This window comes from Corvus moneduloides, chromosome 22 (genome assembly GCF_009650955.1).
Source record: "Corvus moneduloides isolate bCorMon1 chromosome 22, bCorMon1.pri, whole genome shotgun sequence".
Taxonomy (NCBI): domain Eukaryota; kingdom Metazoa; phylum Chordata; class Aves; order Passeriformes; family Corvidae; genus Corvus; species Corvus moneduloides.
Window position 1 is genome coordinate 4,491,891 of NC_045497.1, and position 23,139 is coordinate 4,515,029.

The following is a 23,139-nucleotide window of genomic DNA, read 5'->3' on the forward strand; positions in this document are numbered from 1 at the left end:
GAGAACATTTTAGCTAAAGAAGTGAGTTTCAAGGCAAAACATGGAACTTGCTAAGAATCATTAGCATAATTTTGAAGGATTCTTGGGCTTCTGCCTGTTCAGTTTTGCATTATTTGGGGCTCAGCCATCAGCAAACTGCTGAACAAGGTGTTCACCACCATCCTGCTCGGTGAGTCCTACACGGGCTGGTGTACACCTGAGCAGGGTGAGGAACGCAGCTGGGAGACATTGCACCATCAGAGGTCAAGGAAAGACACTTCCCTAAATACAGACAGACTTAGACATGGACAGAAATCTCCATGATGCCCAAGAGAGATATTTCTCAGAAGTGTCAGTGGCTCGGTCTCCTGAAGCTTCCCCAGAAAATGTGGTTTGGCACTCACAGGCCCCTATCACTTCTCAACTCCTACGTATCTTATCCAAATCTTTGCTTCCCTCCCTGCCTTCAGGAGAATACCAAATGCTTTCCAATACAGCACTTCTTGCTACTAAAAGCCGTCAGGAAATCATCCCTTCATGCATACTTGAGTGCATCACATCTGTGAATCTGCGAGAGATGCAATTCTTACTGCTTGAAAAAAAACCATTTTAAAAACCATCAGCATTTGCCAAAATCTGTATCCCCTCTAGAATAAGCTCCCTAAAAATCTCCAGCCACTAAAGACCCCGGGCTAGTTTATCATCTCTTTTCCATGACCTTCATCTAACTTCAGCTCTCATACTCAGAGCAAGAGTGAGTTATTTTGATTAACAATGATTGCCTCTTTGTCAGCTCAGTAAATCAACTAAAATAAGAAACTCATACCTTGAAAGATTTAGAGGAGTTGCTGCCAAGTATTTTTATAAGGTCTTTATTCACTCTGTATTGTGGGCTCTACTCTCAAATGTGCCATAATAAAACCCGCTGCGCTCTCAATTCCCCTCCCTCCTTCTGCAAACGTTGCATTTCTCTGTGTTTTCCGCAGAGCTGATACATTCATACAGCTGTAGGGCTGGTTTATTTTCTTGTTTGTGCAGAGTCATCACTGATCATATACACAATGTAAGCACAGCAGGAAGATTCGGGGTGGATCATGACTCTGGCTGTGACAGGATGGGTTATGTTAACAGACACTGGAGGCTTGGCAAGCTGGGGAAAAGGGATTGAAAGTTGCCAAGAGAGGAGCGCCTCAATCCATTCCAGTTTGACAGGCAAGGGGTAATGGTGGCAAACTGGTAGAGAATAGCTTTGGATTAAATATAAGGAAGGAATTCTTCCCTGTGAGGGTGGGCAGGCCCTGGCACAGGGTGCCCAGAGAAGCTGTGGCTGCCCCATCCCTGGAAGTTTCCAAGGCCGGGCTGGATGGGGCTTGGAGCACCCTGGTCTGGTGGAATGGCAGAAGGGTTGAAACATACACTGCCAGGGATGGGGCAGCCACAGCTTCTCTGGGGACCCTCTGCCAGGGTCTCACCAGGCTCACAGGGAAGAATTCCTTCCTTATATATGATCTAAACATCCCTGTTGTTCTAAACACCCCTTTTCAGCTGGAAGCTGTCAAAGAGGGAGGGATGGGACATGTTGATCTTAAAGATTTTTTTCCAACCTAAATGATTCCATAATTCTGTTATGGACACAGCCAGCTCTGTGGCAGTGTGGCCTTGCATCACTACACGTGCATTAAGGGTGAGATTTGCCCCCACCATTTCAGGAACAAGTCAAAACAGAGACACCTTTGATGCCTTTGACACCAGAGACCCAACATGTCACAGGTCAGGACAGCACGGGCAGAGGATCAAACTGCCAGCTTGAGCTGATGACAGAGTGGAAAAGCACTTTGTTCCTTCCTGGTCTCCTCGTAACATGGCATGAGGATGGGGATCACGAGGCTTTGACATGGAAAAGGGGACAGCAAGGGGCAGAAGAGAAGAAGGGCCTCTTAGAGATGAGTTTCTGTCCATGGCACCCCATCAGCTCAGCCACCAAGGGCACAAGAGAAAAAAGTTTTCAGCAAAGCAGTGACACTGAGACCAGGATCTGCACCTTAAATACAATTCAAATAGAGCTGAGCATTCATTGCCATGGATTTCACGCTGTCTTTCAACAAGCAGCCAGTACAAAATGAAGCCCCTGTGCTCTGTAAAAGCAATGCCAGACACAAATCACTGTTTTCATGTAAAATCCTGGGGGCTTGTGCCAATATAAGCCAAGCAGTAGCCACAGATGTTAGTTAAGGACATCTTAGTGTTGTGTTCACTGTGCATTCTGCAGCCTAATTACACTGCCTTCATTATTAATAACATACAAACTGAGTAGTGATAGATTAAGACAGTTTTCATTATTTTACTGTAGGTCTTCTACAATGCAAGTCAAAAGAAAGAGGATAAAAAGAAAATAAAAATCCTGAGATGAGTAGAGATTGTTGCGAACCCAAAAATGAGAGATAAAATATTTCTGAAAAACAGACATTCCTCTCACTACCATTATGCCAAAAATAATGGAGACTGACATCATTTGGAAGGGAAAGGGAAACAATCGGGGAATATTAATTGGGGCACACATCATGCAGTGATTTTGAATTCCTCTATGCAGAAAGACAGAGAGGAAAAAGTTGCTATATTCTCACAGCCTCTGGCTGTCTGTGGGCAGAAAGGGAAGGTTGTGCTTGAAAGAGGAGCCAGAGCTCCCCTGCAGTCAGCTGGAGCTCGTGTTCAAAGGGGGCAGCACTCCAGCTTTTGGGGTATGTGCTATGCATTTGTAGTTTTTTCTTTCTTTTTTTTTTTTAAGCTGAAAAATGAAGATCTCTTGACTTCCCCCAGGCTACCTAACCTGGCTTCACAGCTCACCCCCTTTACAAAAGTACTGGTTCTACCTGTTAACCTGGCTGCTAGAATATTATAAAACATATCAGAGTCCTAGAGTAAATGTCTTTTTAATCCATTGCAGAAAAAAAATAGACATTGGAAAGTTAATTCAAAAAGACAATCTTACTTTTTTGGCTTTCACACAGTACAGATACTCTCCCTATAGCCATTTCTATGGAGATTTCTCATGCATAAATAAGCATTAACGACTAATTCACAGTGTGAAAAGTATTATTCTAAGAAGAAACAAGGAAGATAGCCAGTGGGCCTGAGTGAATCACACACTACTTGTATGAGCTTATCCTTATGTTTTGGATATCAGGAAACAGCAGCAAGAAATGCCCCACACCAGCCAGACTCCTTCGGCTCCTCCAAACAATCCCTTCCCAAACCCAGCTTGCCAAGCAGGAGGGCAAGAGCTGCAGTGGTGCTAAAATAAGGGACTGCACCACTTCTTATTTTATCTTCCTTGATCACTTCATGGTCTTGCTTATAAAAGCACCTTCAGCAACTGGAAGATGTTGGACGCACCCTGAAGCCAAGAGGGATCATTTTTCAGGTGGTTTGCACAGATTCCTTTTTATACAGGATATGTATATACTTGTCATGTGGGGGGAAACTGAAAAGAATTAGGCTCCTAAACCCCTCAGGCTGCTCTTCCCTGAGAAGTCGTCTTGCTGGAGTGGAGCGATCCAGCTCCTCTTCAACATCTCCCCCATGTGGCACCAGCAACGTTCACAGCACACGATTCACTCCCAGCGAGGAGGAAGAGGCTGCTCTTCCCACTCTAAGTGGGAAACACTCTGCTGTAAATCCACACCTTAATGGCCACCAGCTTTCTCACGGTGTTGATTCACAAGGTCCTTTGTCCTGGCTCCATCTCACGCGTCATTCCAAGGTTCCGTGCTTCCCCCTTCCATAGAAATAATGTTGATATCTTTTAACGATCAGGCAATTTCTTTATGTGAGCTCTTTATTTACTTGGGGTGCATATTCAGAGCTTCTCTGTTTAGAAGGGTGAGGGCCGCGTGCTTGAAATCTAATAGAAGTTGGGTGACCGAGCAGCAAATTATTGGATTTTCCATAAAAGCCAGTCTCCACATGCTGGAGTGGAGGTTAAGTACAGAGAGAAGGTCAAAAACTGTAAGTACAGAGAGCAGGTCAAAACCTATCAAAAAATAGTTAATTAAATTTATATATCAAAAGAAAACAATCATGGTTTCCTTATAATGAGAATTTTCCTGTAACATTTAACTCACAGAAAGAGTGGCTAATTCCATTTATGTTAATATTAAACCAGCATACTTTTGCTTTTAGCTTAATCACTAAGCAACCAAGTTACCAGAAGAACACCGGTTATCCAGCAATTATCCCACAAACATGTCTGGGGCTGAATTCTGACATTGCATCATTAAAATCCATGGAGATTTTCCCGAGAGTCCCATGACAGGAATGCTAAGGATATAAAAACTGACATATGATTACGTGTTAATTGGTCCCAATCCCATTCGTGGTTCCAGTCCCATTCAAAGCCTTTTAATTCATGGAAGAGTTGGGCAGGAATGATAGCACCAATTATTGCTAAGAGGTACCAAGGTGCATTACTTGATATTTATTATTAACAGCATCTTTTAAAGCAATTTTCATCCTAAGGATCTCAAAGCTTTTGCACGTTAATGAATGAAGAGCCTCACACAATCACTGTGAAGTAGGCAAATATTATTCCCAACTCACAGATAAATGAGGAGGATGGGAATTAAATTACATCCCCAAATTTGTGCAATGGATAAAATACACCTTTTCCCTGAAGGAAGAGCAGATCTGCAGTGGTGACAGGGTCTTGCAACCAGTGAATCCATCTGCTTGCTGGGAAAAATTGGAGTCGAAAGAAAACCTGCAGTTTGCCAAAGCTCTGTGCAAATGAAATCGAATGGAATGTATTTACCATGGATGCTTTCCTAGGAAGGAGCTGAGCCTACAGCCTAGAAGGAGTTAAAGTAAAAAGGATTACCACATCTGGACAAGATCTGTTGCCAGGGTTAACTCACAAGGCTGTCTGGAATATTTTTGCAGGAATAGCAGCCCAGCATCCACTTTCAAAGACCAGCTCTTCCATTTGAACTTGTTATCCAAAACAAGACAGCTTCTGCTTACAAAATTAGCTCCCTACCCAGCATCCGAGGCAGGAATATGGAGAAACAGTTTAATTTTTATCAAGCAAGTGCTTAAAGCAACTGTTGATATATGGGGAGAGAGCGCAAACGCTCGGTCTATCTCGCAGAGTCATTAAATATTTACTGGTCTTTCTGAGACAAAAATACAAATGTAAAGCTTGGCTGGCTCCCACCTCCTGCTGGGCTCAGCCTGGTGACCCCTGAGCTCACAGGTTGGAGGGGAAGTTTGCAGCTGACTCAGGAGAAGGATTTGCTTTGGGATGGAGCTCTCGAACTTCCCAGTGGTTTGGTCCAGCACCACGGTGCAGCTGCAGCTCACCTCAGGTTGAGGTGAGGTGCTTTAGCTCATTTGCTAACTGGAAATGGAACAGGAGACTCTCCAGGCAGGAGAAAACACATTGGAGGAATAGAACACATTTTCCTGAGTCTTCACATCCTGTGCTTCCCGAGCGCCGAGCGAGGCTAACTGGGATTTTCTGTTTCATTTGCTGGCTGCACAATTGGGGTTTTCTTCTGTTATTAACTGAGAAATCTGCATTGCCGATAAACTGCTGCGATAGCAGATACGTTCTGGTCTCCCCTAATTGCTTCTTCTACATTTGTGAAGATACTTATCGTTTCTCTCATGAGCTCCAATTAAAGCTTGCAGAGCTCTTACACACCCCCCGCTCATGAATACACATTGTGTTTTAAGTGAGACAAAATTGTCACCACTTCTTCCGTGTTCAACAGGACTCTGCAAATGAAACACTCTGTCTTGGACCACTGGCCCAGAGGTGTGAGGGCCTTTTGTGAAGGAATCTGGAATTTTTGTGAAGAAACTGGAATGTAGGAATTACCTGGATATGAATTCAATTTACAATATCCAGTATCTGCAGAGATCTGTCTGCAGAGATCTCAGCTTCTTTATGTATTTTCTCTTTTAATCAGTCCTGGTTCCCATCTGAATTGAAGAAAGGTGTCCATCAGGTTTTCTCAGCTGCTATACCCTTGTCTATACACACATACACACACACACACACACACAGAGACACACATATATGTATTTATTTACATGTATATCTGTATTTCTCTCTGAGGCACAGTGCTGAGTTGCTGCTATACAACCCCAGTCTGACCTCTCCACTGGCATGGCCATCCTCTCCTGCTAACCTCCACACTATCATAAAAACATAAAAGCCAACACTAACTTATAAGCAACTAAACAAACAACAAACCTGCTGAGGGCCTTGCTTCTGCACCCTTTAAAGGTGAGGTTATGCTCTCCTCTGTACATGTGATTTATTTTGTATTTTTTTTTGTCTTCTACTCTTGCAGGGTTGCAAATTCTGAAAGCATTTTTGAGCTTTCAATAGCAGTATCAAACCTAATTTGGAATAACGAGCCTTTTTCCAGTTCCAAAGGAGAGCAAAATAAGAAAGAACGAGAATGAAATCAGAACCGACCCGACGTCACCGTGCTGAACCACCTTGTACCCAGTGAATTACCATCAGCACCAGTCTTACAGCAAATGGAATTTTGGGATTCAGCACCATTATTTAGTGATCTAAATACTTCTTTGCAGTGATGGTAGGCAACAGAATCCATCCTTTGCATGGTTCCAGCTCAGGTTTGACCTCCTGAGGGGTAGGAAAAGCACAGATTGCTGCTGGGACAAAAGCTTCATAAATTCATCCTGCATCTCTCTCAGGAAAAAAAGGAGCTGATCTTTCTCCAAGGCTGCAACTCCCATTTTTACAATCATTTTGTAAAGCTCCTTATCCTGAGTCTTGGCTCAGGCAATTCATGGGTTTTGAATCAGGCATGACCACCAGGAGGGATGGGACCCAGCCCTTGTGGGTCACTAAGGGTGTGCTGGTAGAGAGAGCAGCACATTCCAGCTCACCTGAGTTAGGGGCGTCTCTGACCCCTCATCATACAGCACAACATACTCCAAATAAATTGAATTAATAGAGGCAGCCCACAAATGAGTTTTCCCTCCCCTCCCAGGCCATGAGAGAGGCAGCAGGTTGTCAGGTACCTGTTTAGGGACAAGCACCACAAGACAGGCTGTGTAACACACGGTAATGATGTCATTAGACACAATGAGGTCCTTGATGAAGCTTCAGAGGTTCTGCCTCTTATCTTCTCCTCCTTCGACACATGTCAGTCTTTTGTGCTCCCTTTTAGACCTAGAGGGATCGTTAGAAGGTGTGCTGCTAGGGCTTGAAGCAGCCAAGAAGATTCCTTCTTATGGAAATGGCATGGTGAGATTAATGTAAAATAAATACAACATGCAGAGCAGCAAGTTTGTTTTTTGGGCTCTCCTCTAGATACACCCGGACTTGAACTGAAGCTGTTTTCCAAACCAAACCAGCTCATGGAATGTGCAGGCTGAGATAAATGAACACCAAGATATGTGAACACCAATTCACAGCTGCATTTTGATAGTACTCCGTAACAGAATTTGCATCATATCCATTTCTGCAGCCTTCGAAACACATCAGTGTGGCTAGAACACTTTCAGAACTCCAACAATTTCAGTTTATTGAAACACAGAGCAAATTCTCCTTCCCCTGTTCTTCTTGTTGATACTGATAGGACCCACTCGCGTGAAAATAAGGGTCGTGGGGCGTTGCTCCTGAAGCTCTGCTATAAGTCTGAAGAACAGATGGTGAGAAGTGTTTAAGTAACAAACAAAGTATTGCAACAACATGGCTGGTTTTATACAACAGACCTCTGTAGAAAATAACAACGATTTTTAAAGGTCAGTTGGGGAAATAGCTCTGCTCTGCTATCAGTTCTGCAGCAATTACTGCGGCCATCTCCATAACAGCCTGCTTGGGAAGGCAATGGGGACCACTGGAGAAAAGATTACAAAGTAAAAGGGCTTGAGGAATTATTATTTTGTCTGGTTAGAAAGGGAGGGTAATACAAAAAGCCAAAGCCCAACAGCTGGTGGGATGTTGAATGGCTAAATGTAAGTCATGCCAAGTAGGTTTTCCTTTTTTCCATAAACTGAAAGACTCTCACCTTAAATGATTTATTTACAGGGCATCAGTGTCAGGCTTAAAGGGCTTAAAGTGGTGACAACTCAAATACTCAGATATTTTCCAAAGAAAACCAAGGCAATATCCTCTGTCCAAACTGGCATTAATTTCATCTGCAGACCTGTCCTGGCAGACACCCACTAAAGGTTTGTCCCATGAGTCAGTGAGGGCTGGAGCCGTTTGATTCAGAGTAAAGGAAATAAAAACCAAGCGAACAAAAAAACCCCAAAAACAAACGACCCACAAAAACGCTACAACACCAGATTTTAAAGAAAAAATACTTCTAAGTGTAAATGAAAGTGTTCTCTCCCCTCTGATTTTTGGGCAATGAGAACACTATTTTGTTAACAACTTAGGTTAGAAGTACCACCAGGCTGATTTTCTGCCTTTACCTAAGAAATAAATGAACTTCCCAGCAGAGAAACAGCCGAATATCTCAATGCCCTCACACTCTCATGCCTAGACAGCAACTGCAGCACAAGTAAATCTAAGCCAGGTGCCCCACAAACGTGATCTTGTTTTTAATTCATCATCTGTGGTATGACCTCATTCAAAAAGTCCAATGCAAACCCAAAGATGGTTTTGATGTCTTTTCATTCCCTCCAGAGCAACACCTGAGGATAATCACGACACTGCTGGGAAAGGCACTGAAGAGATAGTATTCCTCCCAAAGAACTTCAAATCCACTTGAAGTCAATTAAACACTTCATGGAAGGAACCAAATGGACTGAACTTCCTGAAAGCTTGGCTTTTGAGGGCAGGCACCTAGCAAAATTTCATGTGTTCCTTCATATGAGAGAGAATATTGCCTTACATGTAGGGCTGGTGCTGGTGCCTGGGTGCACCTTTTCTGTTCGTTAGACAAATTCCTTTGGAAACAGCTGGATTAGAGCTGATGCACTGGCTCAGCCCTTGGATGCTGTGTACCTTCTGCTCCACGCCAGTCCAGTCTCTCACAATTGCAATTAGAAACAGAAACTCAAGTAAAACAAATCAAAAAGTAATTTAGGCAAAGGTGGGGGGTGATTTAAAGTTTGAAGGTGTAATGGATTCATGTCACGTGTGTCTCAGAAGCAATAAATCCTGCTTAGGGAAATGTCTGAGGAAAAAGCACTGCTAGGCTATAAAATTCCACCTCTGAGGATTATAAAACAACAGGCACAGAGCAAACATCCTTTCTGAGCATAATAGGACTGTCAGAAATGATTGACAACAGTGACAATCTATCAGAGGCTGCCATGTCTCTGCAGCAGCGCCGTGCACGGGGCTGTCTGGCAGCAGCGGAATTGTTTATTCACTCCGGCACCGGGCGGAGGATGGGACATGTCACGGGGAATAAATGCACCTTTCCTCTCCGCCTGATTTTGTGCACCCGCATTATCTCAGCACACCTTTTAGCTCCGACAGCACCATTTCCATTCCCCCCGGAGCCCTCCCCCCGGCCAGGTAGGCTGTGGACTCACGAAGGGAAGGTGCTGCCTGGCATCAGGATCGTGCTGCAATCCTGGGATGAGCATCAGGAATGAGCGACCTGGGAACAAAGCCCCAGCCCTCACCCGCAGGGAGGGCGCTGCTCCTTTCCCAGAGCTCTGTCAGCCCAGCAGCCAGCGCACAAACCCTGTGGCCAGGGGTTTTCGTGAGGAGGAAATCCTACGCAGGGTGTGGAACGGATGGAGAGTACTGAGGTCAAGAGATCCTGCAGATTGTAATGACTTTCATTAAATCACTGTCTGCCCTGGGCTGAATTCGAGCTGACAGCCTATTGCTGAGAGACTTCACACAGCTTATTACCTCTCCCTGCATGCAGTTTAACACTGCTGAAGGGACTGATGGATCAGCAGCCCCTCAGCCAGCCCACAGCCCCCAGCAACATTCTCCCACCAGAGCCACCTTGTCTGCCACCAATGCCGTTTCTCTAGCCAGGAGTGCAAAATATGCCCCATTCTCCATGGGGAGAAAACCCAACTGCACATCGGAGATGAGAAGAATTTTTTCCCCCACTCAACAGCTATTTCTCCACGCTGCTTTTACCAACGATTTGACCTCTAATTTCCCCTATAAAGCCACAGTCACTACTGTCAGAGTTGCTTGTACACCACTACCACAAAACTGAGGCATTAAAATCTGTGAAAAGTAGAGTAAATTGACAAAACAGATGGGCAAAAGAGGCTCTTCCAAGCAGCCAAGGGAGAAATAAATACAGCTTAATACGTGAAGGGACTGGGCTGATGCTCAGGGGCACAGAGTCAACATTCTGACTAGTAGAAAGTCCAGCTGTGAAACCCCAGGCAGGCTCCCTGATGCCTCTGTGCTGTGGTTCCTCTTCTCCACTCTGATGAGCATCCTTGTCCTTTGTGCTCCCAGTGACACCTCACTGAGAGAGCAGGGACCTGCCCCTTCACAGGCAGATGCACATGGTCCCCAGCACAGCCTCCTGTAAAAGCCCTCACAGAGTTTTCCAAACTGGAAAGCTCTGTGTGTTGGTTCAGTGATTCATCTTAAGCCAAAAAAATGACTCAAGATCGAAGTTAGATCTCTGGTGAACCCGAAAACTTAGTTTCAGCAACATCTCCTGGTGTGTGTCCAAGCAGAGTTCCAAAAATGTGTCCAATTTCTCTCCATGCCAGAAGGGCAGCAGGCATGAGGCATCACGCCCACATCATCCCTGCCTTTTCAAAGCAGATTAATAGTGGCAGAGAAGTGAGAAATGCCCATTAACTGTCCCCTCTGACCAGTCACTCCTGCTAGGTTAGCAGCCCAGCTGATTTCTACCCAAAATTTCAAGTTGGATGTTTTCTCCTCAAATTATCTACCAGTAAAAATCAGGTCCATGGCAAGAGAGGGGAGTCAAAGTGCCAAGCACTGGATTTCAGATTATTTTTGTACAGAGCCTCGCACAATCAATACTGTTTACAGCTGCAGGGCTCCATCTTCCCATCAAACCACTAACCAGGAAGCAAAGAGGGCAGGGAAGGGAAGGGAAATAATTGCATCGGTGATATTTCTTCCTCCCCTGTGATTAGAACCATAGGGCACTCTGCAGTCAGGGTTAGCAAGTATTTATAATCACACACTGGTGGGGATATTCTGTTGATATTCCTCCTAGCCTCATGTTTCTTTCATTCCTCAGAGGATTTATTTTATTGGGGTTTTTTTAAACTGGATGTTATCACCCGTTTACTTCCATCCTTCTACTCACCACTACCACTTCTCACCTTGTCATTCTTCCAACTTGAAAATCCCAGGCAAGAAAACATCCTGTCCTTTCTGGGAAGGGATCCAGGCGCATCACGAGGATACCGGAGCACTTGACATTTCCCCATTGTTCTTAGCATTTCCTAATCAGTCTCTCTATCACAGGCACCAATTAATATGCATTCAGGACAGCTGATAAGTAGGAAAGTAATTCTTAGGTGCTAAAAATAGAATTCCTGCACAAGGTGATTATCAATAGGTATCTTTTTGCCCCATATTTATTTTAATCTGCCTGTAAGCATCTCCCTGCTCTCATGCCTGGCTCCCCAGAGGTATTCAAAATCTCTGAAAGTGTCCAAGGCCACTTGGATGGGGTTGGATGGGGCTTGGAGCAACCTGGTCTAGTGGAAAGTGTCCCTGCCCAGGGTAGGGAGTGAAATGGGATGAGCTTTAAGGTCCCTTCCAACCCAAACTTTCTGCCCAAAATTTCAAGCTGGATGTTCTTTCCTCAAGTTATCCACCAGACAAAATCAGGTTGATGCCAGAAGAGGGGAGTAAAAGGGCCAAGCACTGGATTTCAGCTTATCTCTGTACAGAGCCTCACACCGGGAGGATTCCATGGATTTCCGTGGATTCTATGGATTTCTGGGATTCTATGATTTTGTTCCCACCTGCAGGGGAATCAATACAATCTATTCCCACTGTGGAAGCAGATCCGAAAGCACAGTTTAGCCCTTTGTGTTCTCCATGACTCTTCAACAGCATTAACTCCAGTGGTTTGGGGTAAATGGGGGTGACTTGGCTAAAGATGTGCCAAAGTGAGATCAGCACCATCCCCACAGAAACGAAATCCCGAGCACAGCAGGAAGGGTTTGCTCCCTGTGCGCTCCACAGCCTCCAAACCCTGGACTGACTCCTTGTGCAAACACACACAACATTAAAATAAGTGTGCCACTAACAGCAGGGATCCCCAGGCCACTCCCCACATGCAACAAGAACCCTGCCAGCCAAAGTCATTAAGACCAAAGGTTTTAGAAGTGAGAGAAGCAGATAAGGTAAGATAACCACCAGACTCCATGTGGGAGAACATGGAAGTAAGACAGACCATCCCCAGTCCTGGAGAGCTCAGAAGGTCCAGCCTTGTCCACACCTGTTGAGCTTTTGATGGGGTACCCTTCCTTCTCAGACCTCAGGAGGCCTCAGGCCTCCTCTGCCTGATTTTAGGGCCTGCTAGAGGAGAAGGGAGAGGAGACCATGCGATTTCAAAAGAGCCCTCTGACAGAAGCTGTCCTTTTCCATCCAGGCTTTGCAAATGAAGACCAAAAGGGAATATACAAAGATAAATGCAATTAATATTTCAAAGGGTGGTTTTTGTAGGCTGAAGGAAACACTGCAACACAGCAAAGCTACAGAGAAAGAGATTTTTTGTTGAAGCAGCAAAGGCACAAAGAAACATCTGCACACCGTTTCATGACTTTCAACTGGCATTTTAGAGCTTGGCTAAACCAAGAGCTCAGTTGTCTGGTGCTTCTAAAACTGGCATTCAGCACAGATGCTTAGTGGAAAGATGATTTTCTTTTGGTAGTGCTGACGCTGGATTCCCATCAACGGTGTTATTGCTGTGTTCCCATCAATGGGTACATTGCTGTATTTTCTCCTGAAATTAAGAGCCATTTTCAAGCCTGAATCTGAGGCTCAGCCCCAGCACAAGCTGCACACTCTGTGCACTGAGATATCCTTCCCACAGCTGCAGATTTCAGAAGCCAAAATCGTTTTAAAGAAGAGTCAGCAATTAATGTTCTCCACTGCTAAAACTGCACATAAAAATGACATATTCCTCCATATCCGTATAATGTGCCTTCCTCACATACAATACAATACAATATACGTGTGTGTATTGATCCCCTACCTGTGCATCCATCAGGAGGTGCCTCATCAGCATCATGGCACTTTTCAGAGATTCCTTCTCACTGGGCAAAAAGGCATCTTCATCCTCGTCCAGGGTTTTTGACTTGTTGACGATAAAATGGGAGATCTGGTCATTCAAGGAATGCAGTGATTCAACAGCTGTGGAGACAAGAGGGAAAGCAAAAAACAGGAATGAAACCAGGCTGGAGGAAGCCAACATAATTTTTTCAGTTTGAGATGAGTGTCATTTGCTCTGGAAAAGTGTAGCTGGGAATAACTGGTCCCCATTACCTCCCTTGGATTCCCCCGAGAGGACCAGCAAAGGCATCATACAGACAGGGACACAAGGCCCTGAGCAACCTGGTCCAGGGCAATGTGGCAGGGTGGGTGGGAATGAGGTGATATTTAAGGCCGCTTCCAACCCAAATCATTCCAGGATTCCATGATTATGTGTCTAATCTCAAGTAACAGCTAAGAAAAAAAATTAAGTCAGTCTCTTGACTCCCAGCCCAGAGACCTGCCCCTCTGATGTTCAGGGACCCAGAACTTCAGACAACATGAGGACAGAAACTGAGAAAATTGATTTTTTATTAGCTAGAGTAGGAGTGAGTCAGACCAACAACTAAAATATTGCTCATTTTCTTTCTTCAAATTATCGGTATTTGAATCACCGTTAATCTTTTAAATTCTCCTTCATGGGTTCAAACCCCAGGTATTATATGCGAGATTCCGCTCCCAGTCATACACATCAGAAATCACCACCTCCACGGCTCACAGAAATCCCCCAGCAATTTCACACACTTTATGAAGCTGCAGTTTATATATGAACCAATGGTCACATTTATTTCCACCCAGTGAAAAGCTCTGGACTTCTACAGATTTGAAAAATCTGCTCTGCAATTTGTTTTTCAACCATCGCGAGTTTGGAGGTTTCATTTTTACTGCTGGCTCATTAAATAAATGAGGCCCAAATAATTCTTCAGTGTGTTTTCTTTGTGCTGGTGGCTCAGGCAGTGGAGCCCTTTGATAAGCTCAGAGTAACACATCACTGTCATACCCGGAACGTGCTGCAAATCCTGCCTTGCTCAGGCTGTTTATGAATAAAGCAATGTGTTATTTAGGACTCTCTGACAAACTGATCTTAAGAACACGAGGCATTTGAAATATACGCGACCTAGTTCTGTCTAAAGAAGATCTTACCACAAAATTTGAAGTAGTAAAGATTAGCCAGACACCACTCATTGAGGAGCAAATCTTCCCCAGACAAAAGGGCCATAACAAATCAGAGTTACGTCTCCAAAATGCAGGACAGAAAGAGCAGAATCCTCTTTACTGAGAGGGTTTATTTTTCGTTAAAATAATAAAATAAAATCTGTGCGTGGCAATGCCTTGGTGAGGGGACTGGGAGGATTCCCAGTGCTCAGGGTGTTCATGCACCTCCTGCTAATGGAAAAGGGGTTTGAGGCTCACTGCGATGGAGGGTCCATTTTAAACCACAGCATAAATCATAGAATCATACAATGAATGATGGAATGGTTTGGATTGGAAGGGATCTTAAAGATCATCCCACTCCACCCTGTGCCATGGGCAGGGACAACTATCCCAGGTTGCTCCCAGCCACATCCAACCTGGCCTTGAACATTTCCAGGGATGAGGCAGCCACAGCTTCTCTGGGCACCCTGTGACTGTATAACAATTGTACTGCTGGGTGAGACTCCTGTGCACCCCACAGTCCTGCTTGTCACAAGTCAGTCCAGCCTCATCTCTGTGACCCAAACCCCTCCTGCTCATGGGTCGTGGCCCGTGGAGCTGGAGGTTCCCAGAGTGATGCTCTGAGGAGGACACAAGGCCTGGAGAGCAGCATGGCACAAAGGGGTGGTGGAAACCACGTGTAGATAAACTTCTCCAAGTCACCATTAACAAATCATTTTGTAGTCATATGTCCTCACACCAACCAACACTTATGAGCCCAGGGAGCTGTGGATTTTCCATCCAGAAGAGCAGCAGGCACACAGCTGGACACAGGCAGGAGCAGCTTGATTTTCTTATCACTTCTAGACTGAACTAGCATCTCTATCAGACATGTCAGGCCTGAAAGCCATCTCCCCATCACTAATGCACCAGTATTGATTCATCCCATCCTTTCTGACCCATGAGGAATTGAGGACAGATCATTTTTTTACTACTCTGAAATTTTGGCTGGAGCCCTAAGCCCACATCTGCTTTCAGTAATACAAATGTACACCAGAGTTCTCCTCCTCGAGCTGGTGGCTCCCTTCCAGATTTACATAGACTGTGACCAGAAACTGGTACATGGAAAACTTCTCCCAGGCTTTCTGATTTTAAAGTAATTCAAAACAAACTAAATTATATTATTCTAAATTATTCCAACCTCCTTATCTGAAGCTGGAGCTCTACATTCTCCGATATTTCTTCTCTTTCTCTTCGGGAAGTTTAGAGCTGTGGGAGCAGAATGGGGCACATGAAGCTCAGGGGGACAAATGCTTCTCTCATTTGTAATTCTTTAGGTTTAGAGAGATGCCAGAGAAATCAGAAAAAAAGAATTTTCCAGTAAGAATGTGGGAAAAGCAGATCAGTATTGACTTGAACCAATTTTTAGAGGGATCTGCCACAGGGCTGAGTTTATACTCTGCTCAGCAAAACAATCTTTTCCCATGAACACAATGGAAACTGTATTGGAAAATAAAATCCTCTGGGTCTTCCTCCTGAAAGTAAAAGAGGCATTTCCAAACCTCCAGCCTACACACACAGTGAAAACAAAGCTGAAAAGACCAAACCATTCCTGACACTATTTTTCTGGAAGTCCTGTGTCAGTCTGCAACACAGCTTCTGAAGGACCCTTCTTATAAGCAGATGAAATTTAATATTTCTCATTTAAATCAAGAGAAACTTCCTGCCTTTTGCCCACTAAAAACCTAAAGGAGAAGGATGATGAGGCAAACCCTTCATCTCTCACAATGTTGTAGCTCAGACATTTCTGCTGAGCAACACTTCCGCTAACCCAGACAGTTCTTTGTGAAAACATAGAATTCTTTTTAAAGGGAAAAAATATGGACCTCAGATATAAACACAGGTTGCTCAGTGGAGATTAAAAGATACTTCTTGGTCCCCTAAAATAAAAAAATAGAAAAAAAGCAAGACAACACCTTTCCCTTGCTGTGTGATTCCCCTTGGCTCGAGGTTGATAACACATCAGTAACACTGCATGTGAGACAACCAGCTAAATAAAAGTTACAGCTGTCAAAGTCCTGTCAGCATCCCAGCTCTTCCCATTGCAATTTCATCATTTCCTCACTGCGAGGGTCAATTTCAAGAGGTGAAGGAACCATAACAATCCTCTGTTAGCACTTTGATGTCACCCCAAAAAGAGATCAAATAATCTCTGAGGGGGGCGGGGGTTCTGCCTGCTGCTGTCAGAGATGATGTGCTGTGCTGGGGTGCTCAGGTGAGGACCACTGGCCACCCCCAGAAGCAAGAAGGGGTCGACAAAGTTGGTTTTCTGTGGGGCAGAATCACCACAGCCTGAAGGACATGGAGGGGAAAAAGGAAATTGCTTTCTGTCGGAGACGAGGGAGAAATTATACTTGCGCCAAAAACTCATTCAAGGAAGAGGCTGAAGCAATAAAGTTGTTCCAGGAGACCCCATTTTATACACTCCAGCTACTGCCCAGATGAGCACAAAATAAAATAAAGCATAGATAATATATCCTGAGATCTACTGACAAAAGCCAGCAGAGTCTAAAATTAATTCTCAGCAGCAGGAGTGAGTAAATGAAAGAGGACGGACACGATCGTAATTTTATCAAGGGTGGCTGTGTAAGGATTCCTGGGCTCCTGGGCCAACTCTGCTACACGGAAACAGAGAAGACATTTAAGTCTGACTTCTGTGTGAGCAGTCAGCTCTCGCCACTGGGGATCTGCTCCCATGGAGAGAAAAGTCAGAAAGCTGCACTGCGTGGATGGATCCTTTGAAAACCCATCCCAATGGAGCAGCGTTCAGAGCTCTGGGCTGCCAGGGAAACCTCGCCGGCTAATGAGGCCCACAGACAGGGATGTGTGTGGGCAAATTGTGCAATTCATTAGTGTTTAATGCTACAAAAGAGCTTCTCGAGTAACGGCCACAGGGGTTGTTTTGCAGTGAGGAAAAAGAAAATGCTCAAAGCACTCCAGGCCTTCCCTGTCCGAGCTCTCCCTGTGTTTTCTGCAGGGCCACTCCAGAGCCAGACTCAGGGTTCAGTAATGCGAGGAGCCCCGAGTGTCCAAATGCCTTCCAGCATGTCCCACATTATGGAATCATGGAGTGGTTTGGATTGGAAGAGACCTTACAGATGATCCCATTCTACCCCTCCTGCCATGGGCAGGGACACAGTCCACAGGCAGCTCCAAGCCCTGTCCAACCTGGCCTTGGACACTTCCAGGGATGGGGCAGCCACAGCTGGGCCTCCCCAGCCTCACAAGGAAGGATTCCTTCCCAGTATCCCATCTATCCCTGCCCTCTGGCAGTGGCAAGCCATTTCCCCTTGTCCTGTCACTCCATCCCTTGTCCAAAATCCCTCTCCAGCTCTCTTGGAGCCCCTTTAGGCACTGGAAGGGGCTCTAAGCTCTCCCCAGAGCCTTCTTTTCTCCAGGCTGGACAACCCCAATTGAATTGTTGGATTTATAAGTCCCAGTAGAAACCTCTTTTTGAAGAGTAGGTAAAACTGATTTGCTCAGGTGATTGACTTAGTTTCTTTAACTCATTTTTATAATCCAATTGTAACCTTCTGTGTGATTTCAGTCCCATGAATAATGATGGATGCTCTCACTCAAAGGAGGTAAGAAGGGAAACTTCTCCTCCAGCTGCCTGGGCAACCCACAGGTTTGGGGCACTGAAAGCATGGAGAGACCAGCTGCCCATGGATCAGCAGCGTGTTCTGCTTTCTCTAAATCAAAACCAGTTCTCAAATACTCCCTCATCCCCACTCTTCTAGAAGAGCAAAATCTTCTCCTATCTGCACAGGTTTGGGGGGAAATTAAGAATGTTCTTGTAAAAGCTCCAAATCCTGCCTTTGGAACCAATAAACAGCCAGCCCTGCAGCCTTGGAAATTCAAGGCAGTTTGGGTTATGGCATATAGACACTACAATGTGTAAAAAATAAGATATTTATAAGGCTAAATTATAAATAAATCCCGGTGTTATTTATATTATTGACGCTGGCTGATGTGTTTTCTCCTGGGTCTAGAAAAAAGAGGACATGCCAGACATGCAACAGTTCATTTTTGCCAGATTAATGGTTCTGATTAGGAAGCCTTTCCTGCTGTAGCATTTGCTAATTGCATTTGGACACATCAATTAATTTATTCGCTTAGCAGTAGAACAAAACTCCTTTTGTAAAAGCCAAGCTCATGGAATCATAGAGTCGTAGAATCATGGACTCGTGGAATCATTAAGGTTGGACAAGGCCCCCAAGATCATCAAGCCCAACCTTCAACCAAATACCCCTATGTCCACTAACCCACATCACAAAGTGCCATCTCTGCTCGATTTTTAAACATTTTTATAGATGGTCACTCCACCACTTGCCTGGGGAGCCTGTTCCAATGCTTTGCACCCCTACTGTGAAGAACTTTTTCCTAATATCCAACCTGCTCCCCGCTCTTGAGCCAGTCTCGCACTGGTTAACACCTCTCACTTCCACCCAGGTGAGAAACTGGTCTGCAAAGCTGCAACGCCCACAGGCATCAGGATCACAAGGCAGAAGCTCTGAGCACATGGAGCCCATTTTCCTCTACCCAGGCTGTCCTGCATATTTGCAGCTGGAAAACTCACCCTGAGCCATCTGCCCCGTCCATGTGCTTGTGCCAGACGCTGTTTACAGACACAGCCTTAGAGAAACACTGGGAAGATCTCAATCTGAACCACTCCATAAATATTTTCTCCTGATATTGCTAAGAAGAGACCTACAGCTTTTTCCTTCCTTTGTGGCCTTTAACTTGTTTCAAAGGAGGCATTCAATGAGCCCCCTCACAGGAATAATTTACCACACCATTAAGTGAAGAAAAAAATATCTGGTGTCTGCATTAGGGGCTCAATCACCTTTCAAGAAACACTGCAAAGAACCCATTACAGTAATTACTGACGAGCTGGTCTCTCTGGGCTGTGAATGGTTTGTGTGCAACTGGCAAAGAGCTTCGTTCAGAGCTTCCCAGATGCAAAAGAAAGCCATCAGAGCAATAAATGGCACTAGAGTTCCAGAGGAAAACATGCTCAGCAATAAAGCTGATCATTTTTTCAGCTTATTAGTTTCTCTTTACAAACCCGACCTTTTTGGAAATGAAAATAACGCCAAGAAGTGGAGCTCTGCAGGGTAGGAACAGCTTTTTAATAATCAAAGATTTTCATTGACATCTCCCTTATGGTGCAGAGGCTTCTTTCAAAGTTGGACTTTGAACCACTTCAATTAAAATGTCAATTTTGCATTGTTTTGATATGTTTTGGATCCAGCAACAGAGAAATAAATTTTGTAATTTCTCTTTATGCTCCCTCTCCATTTAAAAGCTCGTATTTGAGCATAAAAAAGATGTGAGTTCCAGACCTGTCTGCAAGGACAGATGTCCATATTCTCCTTGGAGAAACCACCTGTTACCAAAAAAATTCCTATTAATGTATCCAAGACATATCTTAAGTGAGTAGGGAAAGAAGAGCTGTTGTATTTTGCTGTGTCTGAGGTTTTTTTAATCTTCCCTTTGGAAAGGACTTTTCTTCTTTGCCTCAGTTTCTTCAGCTCTAAATAACAGCTAGTGATAGTAGTAAACGAAGTTCACTAGAATTTGGCCAAAATTTTAAAAATGAAAAAGCTCAGAGTTTCTTCTCACTAAAGCACCGCCAGGGTCATTTAGGAAATAAATCATATTTTCCTCTTTGGGAAAAATCTCACTAGAGCTACGAGAACATCATCCAGACGAAGTGATCCCATCTCTAAAAACTTGCTTATTCACTCCAGCTGTATTAGTTAAACTAATAAACATTATAATAAAAAAAATTACCACTCACCCTAGAAGAAAAAAAACCAAATTAATATAAATTCCCCTGTTATGTTTATGATTATGATGGGAAAATGGAGTTGGAGCAGAGGCTGAAGCAGCTGGGCTGGGATCCTGCTGCTTAGGGCAGTGTCTTGAGCTGAAAGAGCCCACGACTGCGCCAGCAAACCAGACTCCAAACTTTATAGCTGGGCTGTTGTTGTTTACAGAAATATTCGAGATGCTGAATTCCCCAGGGAGCTGCGAACTGCCAGGCCAGGAACAATGTCAAACTTTGAGAAATGTGGCAGGCATGGCGCCAAACCAGCAAATCCAACTCCTGCAAGAGAAACTCCATTCAAACTTGCCAAGAACCAAAACAACCTTTCCAAAGGCAGACACGGCATGGTGACACCCGGCCTTACAGCTGCTGCTCGCTCCTTTCTGTTGGGCAATCATTCATTTGTCACCTCCACGGCTGATTGTGCAACTGTTATATCCCAGAAACAATAGCTGCTTTATTTAGATAAGAAGGAAGAGAACAACAGAAATTCCGGGTGCCAACACCAGGATCAGACATCCAGCTGCTGTGAGCTGGCTCTGGAGGAGCGATGCCCATCTGTGCTTGCATAAATGGTCTTGGATGGGGTTGCCACTTCACCCAAAATGAGCTCCAGGATCTTGGATGGGTCACCTAAACCCTCAACACTTCAGCTCCCAACTGTTACACACATTCTGCAGCCCATGGAAATGTCACACACCACAAAGAGGAGATGCCACCAGCAGTAAGGGACTTGTCTGGCTTTTCCCTGATATTCAGCTATAAGCTGGGAGTTGTTCTGCTTTAACAAGGAGCTCCTGGTACAAACAGGATGCTCCATCTCCTTGGTGGCAAAGGTGAAAGAAAACCCTTCCTGAAGGGAATTTAACAAATCACAGGCTTTTCTGGGGTTTGAATGAAATGAAAGTGTTAAAAGACAACTGAGCTTTGTTTCCCACCAAATATATGGAAGAGACTGAAGTTTTATGTATTGTTGTGAGTGTTAAGAGACCAACTAATATTGTCTTGCTAATCTGCTCAGGTTGTAATGATGAGAGAGGGTCACCAGAAATCTTGAAAGGGACTTAGAAAGTAAGATGTAAAAATCAAACAAACTGGGTTTGTTCACATCAGCTCCTGGAAATCTTTGTTTTGCCCGCCCTTAGGATGGCACTTCTTTCAACCAGAAATGGTAGAAACAAAAGAAAAACCAAACCAAAACAAAGCACCAGGTTTGTCACATCAGAAAAATGTCAACGATTCTGAGACTCAGTAAAGTCATGAAAACTGGCAATCTGCAAATCTCTCCCTGCATGTGTCTGTATTTGTTCATAGATAAATGAAGGGATGGAGAATACTGTTAAAGCAAGTATTTAAATTTCCTTGTGAGCTTCCATCTTGAGCAGCTCTGCTGCTTAAAACCTTGGATGTGACACTAACAAAATGCTGGGCTTAGTAATTCTATCTTAGAAAAAAAGCCTTTATTGGCAGAGCATTAGAAAAAGCTGAAATTCAAACAGTGGAAACACAGGTTGATAAACCTCAGCTGAGTACAGAGGATCAGAGGGTCAAGTTTTATCAAGCACTCGCACAAACCCAGCTGTCTCAGGGAGCCTGGGAGGGGGATTTAGTTCCTGCTGCAGATAAAGGTGACGCTGAGGACCACACCAGATGCTCCATCTGCACTGGCCCTGCCGGCAGAGCCCCTGCACAGCTCCTGACTGATCAGTTTTATTCCCACATTTCCTTCTCATCCATTCCCATTCATCCACAGAAACAGCATCAATTCCTTTTGAAGACTGAGAAATCCACACCTTTTTTTATTCATCTAAACCATTCCACTCATGGGATAATGTCACCTATGGATGTACAATACCCTGGATATTTTGGATTAGTTGCAATTTGTGCCATTTTGTGATTCCTGTGTCCATCACTGCCTGATTTTGACTTGTATCATTGCAGCCAATGTCCCCAACCCTATTTACATGGAGCAAAAATAACTATCTAGAAAATAAAGATAAAATGAGACTATATTCAGCATTTAATAACCCTGACATGATTATATCTTTGGAGCAAAATCTTCACATTCAAGACACTTCTTCAGTGTGTCATTTATTTTTATGGGTCCAGAACTGAATAGTCTCCTCCTGAAATAAAGCAGATTTTTCCAGACCAGTGTTTAAACTTGTTATTTCTGTAAACTACATCTATAAAATGCAGCAAAAGAGTATTTTTTTCCTAAAGAATATTATCCTGTGATCAGTTTTGTCTTTATCCACAACTTCAGACTTAATGTTCCCTACAAGTAAGAATAAGTCATGCAAGCAGCAGGTTTTGAAGTTATGCCAGCGAGTAATAGGAAAAATTTCTTCACATAAAGGTGGGTCAGGCACTGAAACAGGCTGTCCAGGAAAGTGGTGGAATCATCATCCCTAGAAATATTCAAAGTGGATGTGGCACTTGGGGACGTGCCCACACAGGAAATGTATCAAACTCTTCTAGGTTGATTTTTTTGCTGAAAAACCCACAAGTTTTTAAGGGAATGTCAATGGGAAGGTTTCATTTAGAAAACATGCAAGTCCTGATGATGTTTGAGCTCATCATCCTCCAGTGTCTGGGATGGCATTTTAACAGAACTCCATGGGCACTTCCCATTTCTTTTCAGTCATGTCATTTTCATTCTACCAGAGCATGATCATTTGTTAAAATTATGATATTTTCAGCAAAAAAAACAAGTAGGTCATTCAGTAGTAATTACAGAGTATTCAAATGTTTGGCTCAGTTGGAATCATCATTTTTTATCTATTAGGTTTTCTAGATGGTCCTGTGAAGGTGCTTTTAGCTCTGTTGTATCCAATGGGATGGGCAATGGGGAGGCAGCACCTCCTCCCTTTTTTCATGTAGTAAAGCCTCATATGACACTAAGTGG

The 23,139-nt window shown here is 44.1% G+C and overlaps 1 protein-coding gene across 1 annotated transcript in view; it reads right to left on the reverse strand.

The window, feature by feature from the left end:
- The window catches only part of KAZN (kazrin, periplakin interacting protein), a 204,418-nt gene that overhangs the window by 140,503 nt on the left and 40,776 nt on the right, over positions 1 to 23,139 (reverse strand). The window contains exon 2 of the mRNA XM_032131606.1: positions 13,149 to 13,306. Within this exon, the coding sequence (XP_031987497.1) occupies positions 13,149 to 13,306 (158 nt within the window). The remainder of the gene's footprint in view (positions 1 to 13,148; positions 13,307 to 23,139) is intronic.